We start from the raw sequence: 13,472 nt of genomic DNA, 5'->3' as shown, positions 1-13,472 counted from the left end.
TGTGTCTAATGTACAACTTGTTTATGACGACCGCAGCACGTCCAAGTAGGATTGGAGTGGGAGAGAATTTTGCATCTTGTTGATTCCCTTTTAAACTTGTTTAGAGCTGGCATCTTGTCTTTGAGGTGGAGCGACGACCTTACGCTTGTAGTAATTCGCCATATTTGCTTTTTGCGATAAGCTTCATCATGTTAAACTTGTCTAGGGGGGCCATGACTATTTGTGTATTTTCTTTCTAAATTGAGAGTATTTAAACAGACAGCATGGTCATCGACAATCACCGTTTATTTAATTCAATAACTAAGAATGGAAAGTATTTTCCAAGTAACGAAATCAGTCGATAAAATCTTGGAATATATATTTCGCCTAATGGCATCTTCAGTTCCTATAAAACCACAAAATAAAACATCAATAAAAAGAATAAAAGTAAAAACACAGGATACATTGTACACTGCCGCGTTCAAACGGGTTTGACAAGCTGACCGAACTACAGGTCACGTCTTATCTGTGAGGCGCGCACGTCGACGCTTTGGGCACAACGATGCAGATAAAAAGAGACGAAACACCTGGCAATGGCATATAGGCAGCAACAAAAGAATAGAATCCGAGCAATCGTTAGTACAACAAATACAACAGGAAGTATATTAGCGGATTTGGGGCAATAGCATTTTCTGGATGTTTATTGAAGCACCTGTCAACTTGAGCCCATTCTGCTTCGGCCTGATCTAATAGGGCCACGTCAGGACTTTCAACGAAAATCACATCGAAGCATTTTGCAAGGTCGATTTTTTATCGTAGATGGCGAAATGCAACGGTAACATTTATTGCAGCATGAATCGTATCAGTTGTGGTGTGAAGTGACATATCCCTTGTAATGTTAAGTGCACATTTGTGCCGACTGCATATAGTGACGTATTTGGTATTACGAAGTGTCCTCGCAAACGCCTCGCTAAGGCCTGAACCAAATACGAGAGAATGCGACAAAATCGTAAGAAAAAAGACGTCTGACTCAGCAAAATCGGCACGCCGCGCTATGCGACAAACAATTTTTGCCTGTCATTTATGCTGTTTTTAAAGCATTTTGCAATATAACCTCAAAATGTTTGCATTTCCTAATTTGCGGACAGTTTAGAATTTGTTTATTTGATAAAGTAGCATAAGAACATCAAGAAACATTACAAGATTTTATTGAAACGTGGACAACAGTTGAAATCGAAATTTCAAATCTTAGGAAAAGTGCAAAACATCATTTGGTATAATTTACATCAAAGAAAACGTTGAAACGTTATAACAATACGGTAAGATCTGTGCTTTTCCAGTTTCTAGGTGGTGACATCAGGGTGATTTTTATATATGTTTGAAACAATGACAACTTTATACCTAAACACATGTTGTGTACAACTCATTGTATAAGGTTTTTTTGGCAGTGGTTCTCAAACTTTTTAAGCATGGGGCACATTAAAGAACTAAAATTTTCTGCCGCAGCACACTTCGCAGGTAAACATAACAAAAGTGGTTCAAAGAATGGTAATTTTCAACTTTATTGTGGTGAGTAAGGATGTCTTTGATTACCAATAACTAAAGCAGTACCAATGAAGTGGGAGTATGCCAGAGCAAAACACCTGCCAAAAACAAATTGTGTAATCGCCAAATAAACTTTAATGCGCATCAAAAGGTTTGGCATCATAACTAAAATTGATACAAATATACCCTTGGCACGAGGAAACAGGAATTTGGTCTTCTCAACCAGCCGATTAATATCATCTGTGATTCTCCGAATCAGTCCTCCGGGGTTTGTCCTAATTTGACCTGGATTTCGACCCGAGGAACGGGGGCCCGATCTTGCAGCTCAACAATTCCTCCGGGAATGCTCACTGCTGCAAAATCAAAACAAAATTGAGGCGAAGGTTTTTGTCACGTTCCCGTTTTCACGGGTACGCAAAAGATAGGACTGACTATCGGAAGTTCCTTAACAGCTAACGCTCGTGTACTTTGATCGGCAAGAAACCTTTCCTTTTACATTTATTCAGAAAAAGGCGTTAACTCGCTATGACGATTTCCTTTAGATAAAACAATGAACCCTGCAACGGGCAACGGCGACACGATAAAATTATAGCACAGTAGAACAATGACAACACAATAGCGCCTGCAACGAAAGACTCTAGACGTACAGAAAATACCCGTGATGCGTGGTAATTGGGACGTGGGATATTATCATAGGGCGTTCTAGAATATTTGTGACACAACCCCGTTTTCAAAAGGAGATTTTCTTCAAACTCTCGCGCAGTCCGGCACAAATGTTCCCACAACTCATTAATGCCACCCGACAGTCATTAAGCCTCTTTACATGGACAAATTAACCGAGTTAACTCGCTAAGTTAACCCGCATATTTTGACGCACGGTTTGCGTCGCTACGGTTGACCGATTTTTAGCGGGCTAGCAGGCGGCAACGATAACCCGCCCGTCGACGGTAGGTTACACGCATAGATACCGGGTTAGTGATTTGGTGGTGAATCTAAATGTGTATTTTTAGGGGTCAGATACAGGTTGTAGCAATTAATAATGGATACTGAAAGCCAAAAAAGAGCAACCTGGAGCTCAAGTGACATCAATTGCCTGATAGATTTAGTGCAGGAAAGCAGGGTTCTTCAAAAAATTGATGGAAGAACACAAAGAAACAAAGTTATTTTTCAAAATTTAGCTAAACAAATGGAGCAGTTTAATATGTTTTACACATGGTTAGTATAACAAAAATAAAACAATTAAATGCAAAGCCCCAGGAGACAGAAAAGGAGACAGAAAAACTTAAAAGTTAGACTGAGCCTTTAACTTAATCAAGTGTCATTAATTGAGCTTGTCTGTTGGGTTTTATGTTTTGCGATTGATTTAGAATGCATTAACAAAATTATTGCAGTTATGTTTAAGATTAGAATTTTTCTTGTTAATCTCCCAAATTCTTTAAATTGAACTACATGCAATAGTTAAGAAGCAAGTAGACAAAGTGATTTGTTCTATGCATGATGTTTAGTTTCCTCCTTATATTCCTTTTAAAGCCTTTCCTTTTTTACTCAAGGGAGCAAATTCGTGAAAAATGGAAAAATCTCAAAAAAGCATACAATAAAATCAAAGTAACTTTAAACACTTCTGGTGCTTCTAATAGAGGAACCCAGTGGGAGTTTTACACAAAAATGAACTCACTGTTTCAACACAGACCAACAGCAAAGGTTCATATTTTTTTATACATTACATTTTTGTTGCTGCAAGCTAAAGTTTAATTACATTGCAGTACCTTTACGGTACATTTTAATGTGGTGGATACTTTATTACAGTAATACTCGTGTATAGGCAGGCAAAGTCCAAATAAAAGAGGATTTTTTTAACTATTCAGGCAATGTGTAGCAGTGGGGTGGATTCACTTGCCGGACCAAGTAAAGATCCAGATGGTAAGACTTCAAGCTGATACACATTTATTGATGTATATTACCTTCTAAACATTACATGTAAATTCTACTGCATGAGTTAGGGATACTTGGTAACTCCGTTTAGTCTTATACTTTCTTAATAAATGCAGATAATACAGTAGTTGAAGAAACAGGAATCGGCACACCTGAACCTGAAGGTATTGCTTAACAGTACATCTTGATTTTCAGTTATTAAAATTTCCTATGTTTATTTTGCAGCAAGTAATGATACCCCTGCTGCAGAACCACAGACTTCACAGAGTGCAGGTAGCAGTTAAACACAAATCTTAAAACTTAACTTTTAAACTCGGTTGTTTCTACTTTTAGATCCAGAGCCAAACTCCAGAACCAAACAGCCACCACGAAAAAAACGCCGTACAAATCGTGAGTGCATTGTTATTAACTAGTTTTGCAAAACCTACACTATGTCAGTATTTGTATGTGTGTGTGTTCCAGAATCATCTGAAGATGCATCCTTCTCTACATTTGTGAAGGTTTACAATGACAATTGTGAAAAGGATCGCCAGTTAATGAGAGAAATAATGACCGAAATAAGAAGTGACTTCGCAAGTGGTGTGGCTGAACTTACTAAGTGTATGGTTGTTGAGGTACTCAGCGACTCAACTATAACTGAAGAATAAAATTCACAAAACAATGTATGTGTACAGCATTTTTTAACATAACAAAGCAGGTCATTTAAAGGAAGCGGCTAGATTCACGCAATGGCAAAGATTTTACAACATGTGACAGCAAAGAATTTCTACATAGTACACCATCTTGGTCTGCAGCATCACATGGACGACTAACTGGCTGCTGAGGCACAACAGTAGTGAATTGCAGTCGACCCACAGTATCAGCAATGGGCACATTTAAATCTTCACACATATTATGTAATATGCAGCAAGCCCCAATGATTTTAGGAGCAAAAGTTATATCACACTCAATTTTTCTTAAAATACGCCATCGTGCCTTTAGTTTTCCAAATGCATTTTCAACTGCTATTCGTGCACTGCTGTGATAGCAGTTGAAAGATTCCTTTTCTGCTGAAAGATTTGAACCAATAAATGGCTTAATTAACCAGGACAGCAGTGGGTATGCTGGATCACCAAGGATTAGTAATGGCACACGAAATCCCTCAATTACAATCGGGACCTTTGAACAAAAAAACAACATTTAAAACTCAGTTTATCACTAAAACACCATGTGTATCAAATACCAACCTGTGGAAGCATATTGGAATTTTTAAATAATCCAGAGTTCTTGAAGACTGTAGCATCGTGGCAACTTCCTGGCATTTTTACAGAAATGTTTCTGAAACTGAAAAAAATCGAGTGACCTCATGTATACAAATAAAACATAACTTTGCTTACCGGTACATGTCATCCACAACACCCTGCAGAACCAAAGAATCCCAACCTTTTCTGTTAGTGTAATCCTTTTTTCCTTTAACTGGAGCAGTTACTGCTATGTGGCTACCATCAATACAGCCCATTACCTAGGAACAAAGAGCAATTATATACACCTTGCAAATTTAAAACATATTTTCTCATACCTGAGGAAAGTGTGACTTTTCCTCGAATCTTCTGGCTATTTCTTGGGCCTCTTCATTGCCAGGCATAAATATGTGATTTGTTATCTGTTTCACGAGGGCATTACACAACCTGATACAAAAGCAAGTTTTTAGTTGTTTTAGACATGACCTGATACAAAAGCAAGTTTTTAGCTATTTTAGACAAGAATATAATTCTCAAAACTTACCGCAATAGACAGTTATGTACAGAAGCTTCACTAACTCCAAACAGTTCACCTATGGTTCTGTACTCAGCAGAGGATGCAAGCTTGTATAAACCAATGGCAACACGTTTTTTTGTATCAATTGGTTGTCTAACAGCAAATTCGTCTGAAAAATACAAAAGTACTGAAAAAAAAACAAAAAAAAAAAAGAATTGTCAACTAACCAGGTTTCATTTCATTCCAGACCAATCCAACTAATCGTTCAAAGTCAGCTTTGCGCATTCTAAAATGTTTTATCCACTGGGAATCATCAAAATTCCTGACATTTTTTTCCCAAAAATCTTGTGATCTGAAGCAATACAAAAATTTTAAACCTGAAACTTAAGATAAGTCGGCAGTGAAATGCATAGTACCTTGGTAACATCCAAATTCTTTTTAACTTTTTCTCTGTCTGATTAGATTTTGTTTTTGATAAAACTGCAAACAATACCCTTCTTGACCTTTGACGTTTTTGAAAATAAGAAAAAACTGAGTATACTTGCAGCAAGTATTTGCAACACAAGAGGTAAAATTGAGCCTTGTTTGTGTCCATTTCTTATCAATTGAAAACTCTAAATTCATTTACCTTAAAGAGCCCCGGCACCGGAAAATTATTTTTTAATATGTTGTTTGTCGTATTTTTATAAACACGATTTCAGATTTAAAACCACAAAAATCGAAGTTACTAGTCAAATATTTACGTTTTAAATCTAAAAACACTGACACCTTGCGGATATTTTGTCACTGAGCTCAAACGCCATGTGACGTCACCTCGTACCAACTTGGTTTGGAGCTTGTTTGTAGTCGGTGGTTGTTAACGTTCTGCGACGCCAATTACGTTAGTCAGTTTAGGTATTTTGGTGTTTAAATGTTTTCATTTTTATACTCAAGTGTGCAAAAATGCCTGCAGTGTGTTCTTTGTATGGTTGCAATTCAAGAGGAAATCAAAAGGCCAGCAATTTGACACTTTTTCGCTTTCCAAATATAAAGCGATTGCGGTCAGCTTGGATTAAATTTGTTAACGTGAAAAAAAGGGACCAACGAAATACAGTGTTCTTTGTAGCCTACATTTCACAGATGAATGTTTCACAAATAAAATGCAGCAGACAGGAGTATGGCAAAAGTTCTGGTGTTAAAGCCAAATGCCATTCCATGTATTCATTAGAACAGTCTTCTTCAGCAAGAAATGGCATTGAGAGCAGTTGTAAGAAAAGTAGCATATGGTATGCTTTAATTAATTGTTTTCTGACATAATCTCATTTAACATTATAGTCTTTAATATTACCATTATGTCATACTAATTTAGTTTATTGTCATGCCATTTACTTGGTAATAACAAAAAAGTGTGGTTATGAAAAAAGGTGTGATAATATCAATATATTTTCATTTGGGAACCACCCAATCTAAGCTATGAACCAAAATACATTGTGTGTAAAGGAAAACTTCTTTACCTCTTAAATGGTGTACCAGAAGTAAATTAACTGCAGATTTCCCTGGACACAAATTTGGTACATACACAATGATGAATGATGGATCTTTGCAACAATAAAATTGTTGCTATTAACCTTGTTAATGTATTCAGATGGTAATTTCATAATATTTTCTAGAGCAATGAAGTGGCAAACAGCAATGATATGGAAAAAGAAGGATTCTTGGGATGCATTGAAAACATCACAAGCAAATGATTGTTTATTAAAGCCTTTGTGACTGACAGGCATCCACAAATCATTAAATACATTAGTGAAGAATCGTCAGAAACAAAACATTATGTTTGGCATGTAGCTACAAGTATGATAGAAATAAAAGATGAGCATACACCACTATATTTGTGTTTATGGTTTTCAATTCAGAAATCCAAAAGAAACTGACAGCACTTTCTAACAAAGCCTATTGCAAAGAGTTGGGACCTTGGGTGAAAAGCATATGCAACCACATGTATTGTTGTGCAGCAACATCACAAGGGAATTCACAACTTATATATTAGTTGACAAGTGGCTGTCAGTCTGGCAACGTAACTCTGAAGTCTTCCCCAGCACCATTCAACAAATTTTAGTAGGCAGTATATCTGTAACGTATAGAGGTTGCTAGTTGCATGTTAGTAGTTAGTACAGTAAAACTTACTCGTGACGGGTGTTAATTACCCTCATCATGATTTCCCAATTGACGTTTAAATCGATAACATGCTGCTTCTAATACACGTTATTCAAATCCAGGATATGCTTTTATACAAAGCAGATTCGACTCAGAATATTCGTTGAACTTGGCTAACTGCTGTTGCACTTACTAATTTCATGGCAGCAAACGCATGATTTTCACTCCTCCATTATCACATAGTTAGTACATAAACACCTACAATAATTCTGTTACGTGGAAAATACCTTTTGTCAACAACAAAACACCTACCTTTTTAAGCAAACAGTTGTTATTTATTGCTTAACTGTCAACTAAGTATCTACGTTAATTTTATCAGTTGTAAACAATAGAAAAATGTACGCATCAAAGCTAAAACAAGCAATAAAAACAACAGCTGACCAACGCCACTGTTAGAAGTTGGTACGAGGTGACGTAACAATCGCTGCTACATATCAAACCAAGGTGTCGCTCGAGAGCTCGTTGTTTGATTGAATATCTCGAAAACGACAAATCATAGGACAAAAAAAATTAGTGATTCGGAATCCCTGATTTTTGGAAATTCTAAATATCTAAAATGTAGAAAAAGTCACATCGCCGCTGCCGGGGCCCTTTAATATCACAATACATCAAAACAATGCTTTGTAACAACCAAGTTTTAAAAATGTTTGTAAGATACAAATAAAAAATCACACGAAGCCTGCACCAAACAAGCGGGTTACGAAAACGCGCCATGTAAATTGAGGTGCTTAGCGGGTTAGAACGGGGAACACCCGCGATAGATTTCTATGCGGGCTAACGCGCATCGCTAACCCGATCATGTAAATAGGCTTACTGTCCTTGCATCCTGAAGGTATTGCTTCCTCTATCCAATGTTTTCCTTCTTTGCCTTTTTCTTGCTTACTTCTGCACCTGAGAAACTTGTGGAAATCCCCCCGAAAGTGACATGGCTTCGAATCTCGGAAGGATGATTCCGCGAATTCGCCACCTGACTGCATGGGCTGTTTCATCTGACGGCGGGTTGTCACGGACGACAGTACACAGGTGAATGCGCCCTGATCGGTGCTCCCACTGGTCGGCACGAAACCGATATTGTCATCAGTTGGTTGCTCGAGGATCTGTTGTAATGGAGGAACATGACGTTTTGCGACCACCATTTGTGCTTCAGCATTAGGGCGAACTTGAAACAATTCTTGATCCCGCTTATCGACGACAGTAGGTGTTATGGCGCTCTGCTCCGTCGTCTTCTGGTTCAAAGAAACCGTCTTACTTCCCTCCAATCAATGTAATTGCATTTTGATCAGCTCCTGCGATGACTCTGCTTCGTTCTCATCAGCGCTCGTCTGAATCGTGGCGGTTTGCGCCTGTGCCACAGAGACCGACTCTTCCTTGTCAAACATCTGCACTTCCTCTTCAATGCATCGCTGCGAAGAGTCTTTGTCTTGCTCGTCCCTCGGTTCGACGTTTTGCTTCACTGATTCGCAGATTTCCGTCTTCTCAACAGAAGTTGTCACAAGCCGTTTATTCATTGGCCCTGGAATGCGCCCTTGCTCTTCCACCAGGTGGACACGGTCCAGGTCGACTTTCTTGATTCTACCAAACTTATGCACGCATGTCAGGCATCCTGGACACTTGCCTGCATTAGTTGTAACCCTGTTTGTTTTTTCTGCAAGGCGGTGCTTAGCTTCCAACTCAAGCTTCTTCATGGCTAGTTCGTGCTCGCGGATTTTTCGTTCGGCCTCAAGTTTTCTCTTCGCAGCCTCGAGTCTTCTCCGCGCAGCCGCAACCTCGGCATCGAGTCTCCACTGCGCAGCCTCTGCATCGCGTTTTCTCTGCGCAACCTCGGCATCGCGTCTCCACTGCGCAGCCTCTGCATCGCGTCTCCACTGCGCAGCCTCTGCATCGCGTTTTCTCTGTGCAGCCTCGACATCGCGTCTCCACTGCGCAACCTCACGTTCCTCTTCCTTAATCATCTGCTCATCGGCGTATCGACGCAGGTCTTGGCCAACAAGACCCATCTGCTTTCCCGCCTCTATGTACCGTATTAGAGACGCCATTGCCAATCTTGCAAGGGTTAAGGCCGGTTCACACAAGACGCGCTTGACGGCAACGGTTTGCGTCGCGCTTCGCCGGATAGTCTGACGCGACACGCTAACCGCTAGGTCGTTCGCACCACTTATGTTTTAGGAATATTTCAGTTCAATAAAAACGGCTGACTGTAGTGCTTTATCGGTATGCACAACAACGCAATTTTGTTGCTGTTGGAAGAACAGAGTTTGTTGTTGTATTTGTACTACAAAAGTTCAGAAGCAAAGAACCGGAGGTACGTCAGAAAATTTGCATTATTTTTTAACCTAAGCAAATACTTACAAATTACAATAAGCTAAAATTACAACATCATGTAAGGTTAATTTTGTGAAAGGTGGTGGGTGAGGCCCATTTTGCAAAGACGGGAGAGTCAAGGGGAACAAATCCTTGTGAGGCACATGAGGAATGATGGAGAAAGCTTTCACAGATATTTTAGGATGGATGTGTCTACATTTGACTACTTGCTTTCATTGGTTTCTCCACATATAAAAAAGCAAACGACGCGATGGAGAAAGCCGATATCATCCTCTCAGAGATTGGCTATGACATTAAGGTGATTTTTTGTATGGTTTTTGAGGAAGTAATTTTTGTTCTAAATTTTTAAGTGTTTTTGTTGCAGATACCTAGCTACAGGTGATTCTCAACAAGCAATTGCATTTAACTACCGTGTTGGTCGCGCCACCTTATGTAACATCATATCAGAGACATGCAGAGCAATATGTTATGCTTTAAGTCAATTTGTTTACGGATGCCAAATTCACAAGCTGAATGGCGAGAAATTGCAGCACAGTTTGAAAAGCAGTGGGATTTTCCTATGTGTATGGGAGCAATAGATGGCAAACATATTGCAATACAGTCGCCACCTCATTCAAGGTCAGAATTCTTCAACTATAAGGGTTACCACAGCATTATCTTATTAGCAGTAAGTTCAGCAGATTACTGCTTTTCTGTGGTAGATATTGGTGATTCCGGGAGGCACAGTGATGGAGGAGTATTTGCAAACTCAAGTTTTGGTAAAGATTTTCTTAGTGATAAGCTTCCTTTTCCACCTCCAGAGAATATCAGGAACACTTCAGTTTCTGTGCCTTATTGCTTCGTAGGTGATGCAGCTTTTCCTTTAAAGCAAAATATGATGAGACCATATCCAGGTCATTACTTGTCTGCAGAAAAGCGTGTTTTCAATTACCGTTTGTCAAGAGCCCGACGTGTCATTGAAAACACATTTGGAATACTTGTAACTCGTTGGAGAGTGTTCAAACGCCCAATAATAGCCGATGTAGAAAATGCTGTTTTAATAACCAAGACTGCATGTTGCCTTCACAACTTTTTGCAGAAACAACATAACCAGCCAAGAAGTTATTTATACTGTCCACCATGTCATGTGGACAGAGAGGACAATGGTGTTGTTATTCCAGGAAGATGGAGAGTGGAAGACTTGGGAGGAAACCTATTTCCACTTGGACAAATGAGCTCTAACAATTACACGAGAGGACAATGGTGTTGTTATTCCAGGAAGATGGAGAGTGGAAGACTTGGGAGGAAACCTATTTCCACTTGGACAAATGAGCTCTAACAATTGCACGAGAGCTGCATCACACATACGATACGAATTTAAAGAATATTTTAATTCACCCGCAGGACGATTACCATGGCAGGATATCATAGCCAATAGATCTTAAGTTTTAAATGCAAACTTTGTTGTGTTATGGGTTGTATTTCAATATACATTTACATTTAAAGAAAATGTTAACACATGTACAGACTACAGCACATCAAAAGACACAGCAGTCAGTAACCAAGGTTGTCATTGAGAAAGGTTATCACATTAAGAATACTGCAAGTCACATAAATATTGCAAAATGTGAGCCATTGCTTGATCTGCCTTAGCTGCTGGCAGTGCTTCTAATTTAAGGCCAACCAACTTGCCAAATTGGTTTGCTGGATTTTCAGTGTGAACTTGCTGCGTTTGTATAGAGGTCACTGCTGCAATAGCTTCATGATTTTTTTCAAACATTGAAAACAGCCTTTCCTTAAAACAAAACATAAAATCAAATTCAAGTGGCAACAAATTTTTGATTCATTAACACTATTTATGAAAAGTGTTTTAACATTCTGACAAATTTATTTACAAACCATTTTTTTCAGTTAAATGGCAAATATCAAAGTTAAAAAAAACACAAAAAAATATCAAACATACCTGAAATTCATGCCGTTTCTTTGTTGCATTACTACTGCTGCTTGATGAAGGTGTTGGAGATCTTGTTTCTTCAGAAAATGTTTCATCCACACATTCAAGGTCTTAACAAGTTTTAAAAGTATTTTTTTTTAATTTGAGCACATACCAAATGCAATACAACAAAAAATTACACTAACCAATCAAATTTGAATCTTCGACCACTTCAGAATTGGTAAGATCCAGCATGGGCATATTGTTGACAGTTCTAAACACAAGAATTATTTTATCTTTGCTTGTGGTGTGGTTTTTAAGCAAATAAATTGTATTTTGACCAGAATGTCAACTGCTAATAGACTTTCTTTCCCTTAAACATTCTGCCACTAAACACTGCCTTTAAAATCAAAACTATCAACTTTCTAACATACAATCTGTGGCGAAGGTGCTCATCCAAAAACCTCATGCTCTCAAAGTGCTCCCAAACCCTTGCATTTGTTGCACCACTTCCACTTTTTGTGGTTTCATCCATTGCCTTTTTTAATTTTGCAAACTTGTCTCGAAGGCTTTTCCAACGTTTGGTGCAAGCTTCAACTAATCAAGAATGCATATTTAGCAAGCTGCATTTTTTCCACTGATTTGGATATAAATAGTAACTCACTTTATAGTTATTCATACTTAAACCTATACAACTAATATGTCATTGTTTAGTGTAGTATAGTAATCATGTACACCATAAGTGATCAGTTAGATACAGTTACCTGGCTGCCCAAGAGTTTGACTTATCTTCAGCCATGTGTTTTCTTTTTTGATAGCATCCTTGTAATCACGATTTTTTGAATCGTACAAATGAGGTGATTCCTTAACTAGGTCGATAAGACATTCATTAAAATTCTCCATTTTTTTATCAGTTTTTTTTTATGCTACAACCTACAACTATATGTGAAAAAATATTGGTTTACACATTAAACTGGTTAAGAATGATCCTTTGCATCCAAATTACACATATCCTGTGAAAAGTTGCATATAAAAACATTTCCATCAATATTTACCAAAAAAAATTTTGTTCTGTTTCATTCACGTTTGCAATTAAGCCGCCATCCGCGCCGTACAGTTGAATCATTTCAACTCTACCGCCAGCCGCCGTAACCACAGTTTTTTTGCCGCCCAAGGACAACCGCACCTTGTGTGACATGCCAACCGCAAAACGCTATCCGTCGACCTCCGCAGTTACGCGCTAACCGCGTCATGTGTGAACCGGCCTTTAGTGTTCAACTTCGCTTTTAAGTCAGATCCCGGACGAGCCCCCAGATGTCACGTTCCCGTTTTCACGGGTACGCAAAAGATAGGACTGACTATCGGAAGTTCCTTAACAGCTAACGCTCGTGTACTTTGATCGGCAAGAAACCTTTCCTTTTACATTTATTTCCTTTTACACCACAACCAAAATAACAATCCAGCACTACTTCGCAGTTATCTCCATCTTCTTCTCTGTTATGTTATATTATATTCTCTAAATCGTTAGACGGGGACGCTTATATACCTTGCATTACAATGATCGGGAAAAAGGCGTTAACTCGCTATGACGATTTCCTTTAGATAAAACAATGAACCCTGCAACGGGCAACGGCGACACGATAAAATTATAGCAATGACAACACAATAGCGCCTGCAACGAAAGACTCTAGACCAGGGGTCGCCAACCCGCGGCTCTTCGATCCCTCTGATGCGGCTCAGTTTTTGACTTTACCAAATGTTGTACATTTGAACAAAAATTATGTGTCGATTATGCCGAACACAAAAGTCGAACACGAAAATTGAAGTGCAGTAGCATAACTGTACTCGCTTG

The 13,472-nt window shown here is 38.7% G+C and overlaps 2 protein-coding genes, 1 long non-coding RNA gene and 1 pseudogene across 5 annotated transcripts; 2 read left to right on the top strand and 2 right to left on the bottom strand.

Annotated features, from left to right (window-relative positions):
• The first annotated feature begins 2,329 nt into the window (after positions 1-2,329).
• LOC145218205 (uncharacterized) lies at positions 2,330-4,103 on the top strand. 2 transcript variants are annotated; one of them, XM_080085600.1, is made up of 7 exons: positions 2,330-2,739; positions 3,075-3,225; positions 3,390-3,444; positions 3,573-3,620; positions 3,682-3,729; positions 3,790-3,846; positions 3,919-4,103. In XM_080085600.1, the coding sequence occupies exons 1-7, from the start codon at positions 2,564-2,566 to the stop codon at positions 4,101-4,103; spliced, it is 720 nt and encodes a 239-aa protein (XP_079941726.1). In that variant the 5' UTR covers positions 2,330-2,563. The 2 variants fall into 2 exon arrangements, with proteins under 2 accessions (XP_079941726.1, XP_079941725.1); XM_080085599.1 differs by having other exon boundaries at positions 3,682-3,732.
• A 2,288-nt stretch (positions 4,104-6,391) lies between these two features.
• Positions 6,392-7,055, top strand: LOC145218207 (uncharacterized). The gene is made up of 2 exons (XR_013857554.1): positions 6,392-6,458; positions 6,843-7,055. It is a non-coding gene; the product is annotated as an uncharacterized LOC145218207 (long non-coding RNA).
• Positions 7,056-8,008: 953 nt separating this feature from the next.
• On the bottom strand, positions 8,009-9,439 carry LOC145218204 (uncharacterized; annotated as a pseudogene). Its single transcript, XR_013857553.1, has 2 exons — positions 8,559-9,439; positions 8,009-8,483 (listed from the first exon to the last, which is right to left on the bottom strand). The product of XR_013857553.1 is annotated as an uncharacterized LOC145218204 (transcript).
• Positions 9,440-11,270: 1,831 nt separating this feature from the next.
• LOC145218206 (uncharacterized) lies at positions 11,271-13,111 on the bottom strand. The gene is made up of 5 exons (XM_080085601.1): positions 12,385-13,111; positions 12,055-12,217; positions 11,827-11,894; positions 11,651-11,751; positions 11,271-11,482 (listed from the first exon to the last, which is right to left on the bottom strand). Exons 1-5 carry the CDS (start codon positions 12,521-12,523, stop codon positions 11,279-11,281), a joined length of 675 nt encoding a protein of 224 aa, XP_079941727.1. The 5' UTR covers positions 12,524-13,111; the 3' UTR covers positions 11,271-11,278.
• Between the last annotated feature and the right edge of the window lie 361 nt (positions 13,112-13,472).

This window comes from Phallusia mammillata, chromosome 3 (assembly GCF_965637545.1).
Source record: "Phallusia mammillata chromosome 3, kaPhaMamm4.hap1.1, whole genome shotgun sequence".
Classification (NCBI taxonomy): domain Eukaryota; kingdom Metazoa; phylum Chordata; class Ascidiacea; order Phlebobranchia; family Ascidiidae; genus Phallusia; species Phallusia mammillata.
Note: the sequence above shows the minus strand (reverse complement) of the source record. Positions and strands in the feature narration are given on the sequence as shown.

Bases quoted from the DNA above. Each gene is read 5' to 3' on its own strand.
- LOC145218205 (XM_080085599.1), top strand. From the start codon at position 2,564: ATGGATACTGAAAGCCAAAAAAGAGCAACCTGGAGCTCAAGTGACATC. The intron at 2,740-3,074 runs GTTAGTATAACA...TTTTTACTCAAG, and splicing joins TTTAATATGTTTTACACATG to GGAGCAAATTCGTGAAAAAT. The intron at 3,226-3,389 runs GTTCATATTTTT...TTAACTATTCAG, and splicing joins AACACAGACCAACAGCAAAG to GCAATGTGTAGCAGTGGGGT.
- LOC145218206 (XM_080085601.1), bottom strand. From the start codon at position 12,523: ATGGAGAATTTTAATGAATGTCTTATCGACCTAGTTAAGGAATCACCT. The intron at 11,895-12,054 runs GTATGTTAGAAA...TCTTGTGTTTAG, and splicing joins GAGCACCTTCGCCACAGATT to AACTGTCAACAATATGCCCA. The intron at 11,483-11,650 runs GTATGTTTGATA...TTTTGTTTTAAG, and splicing joins AGAAACGGCATGAATTTCAG to GAAAGGCTGTTTTCAATGTT.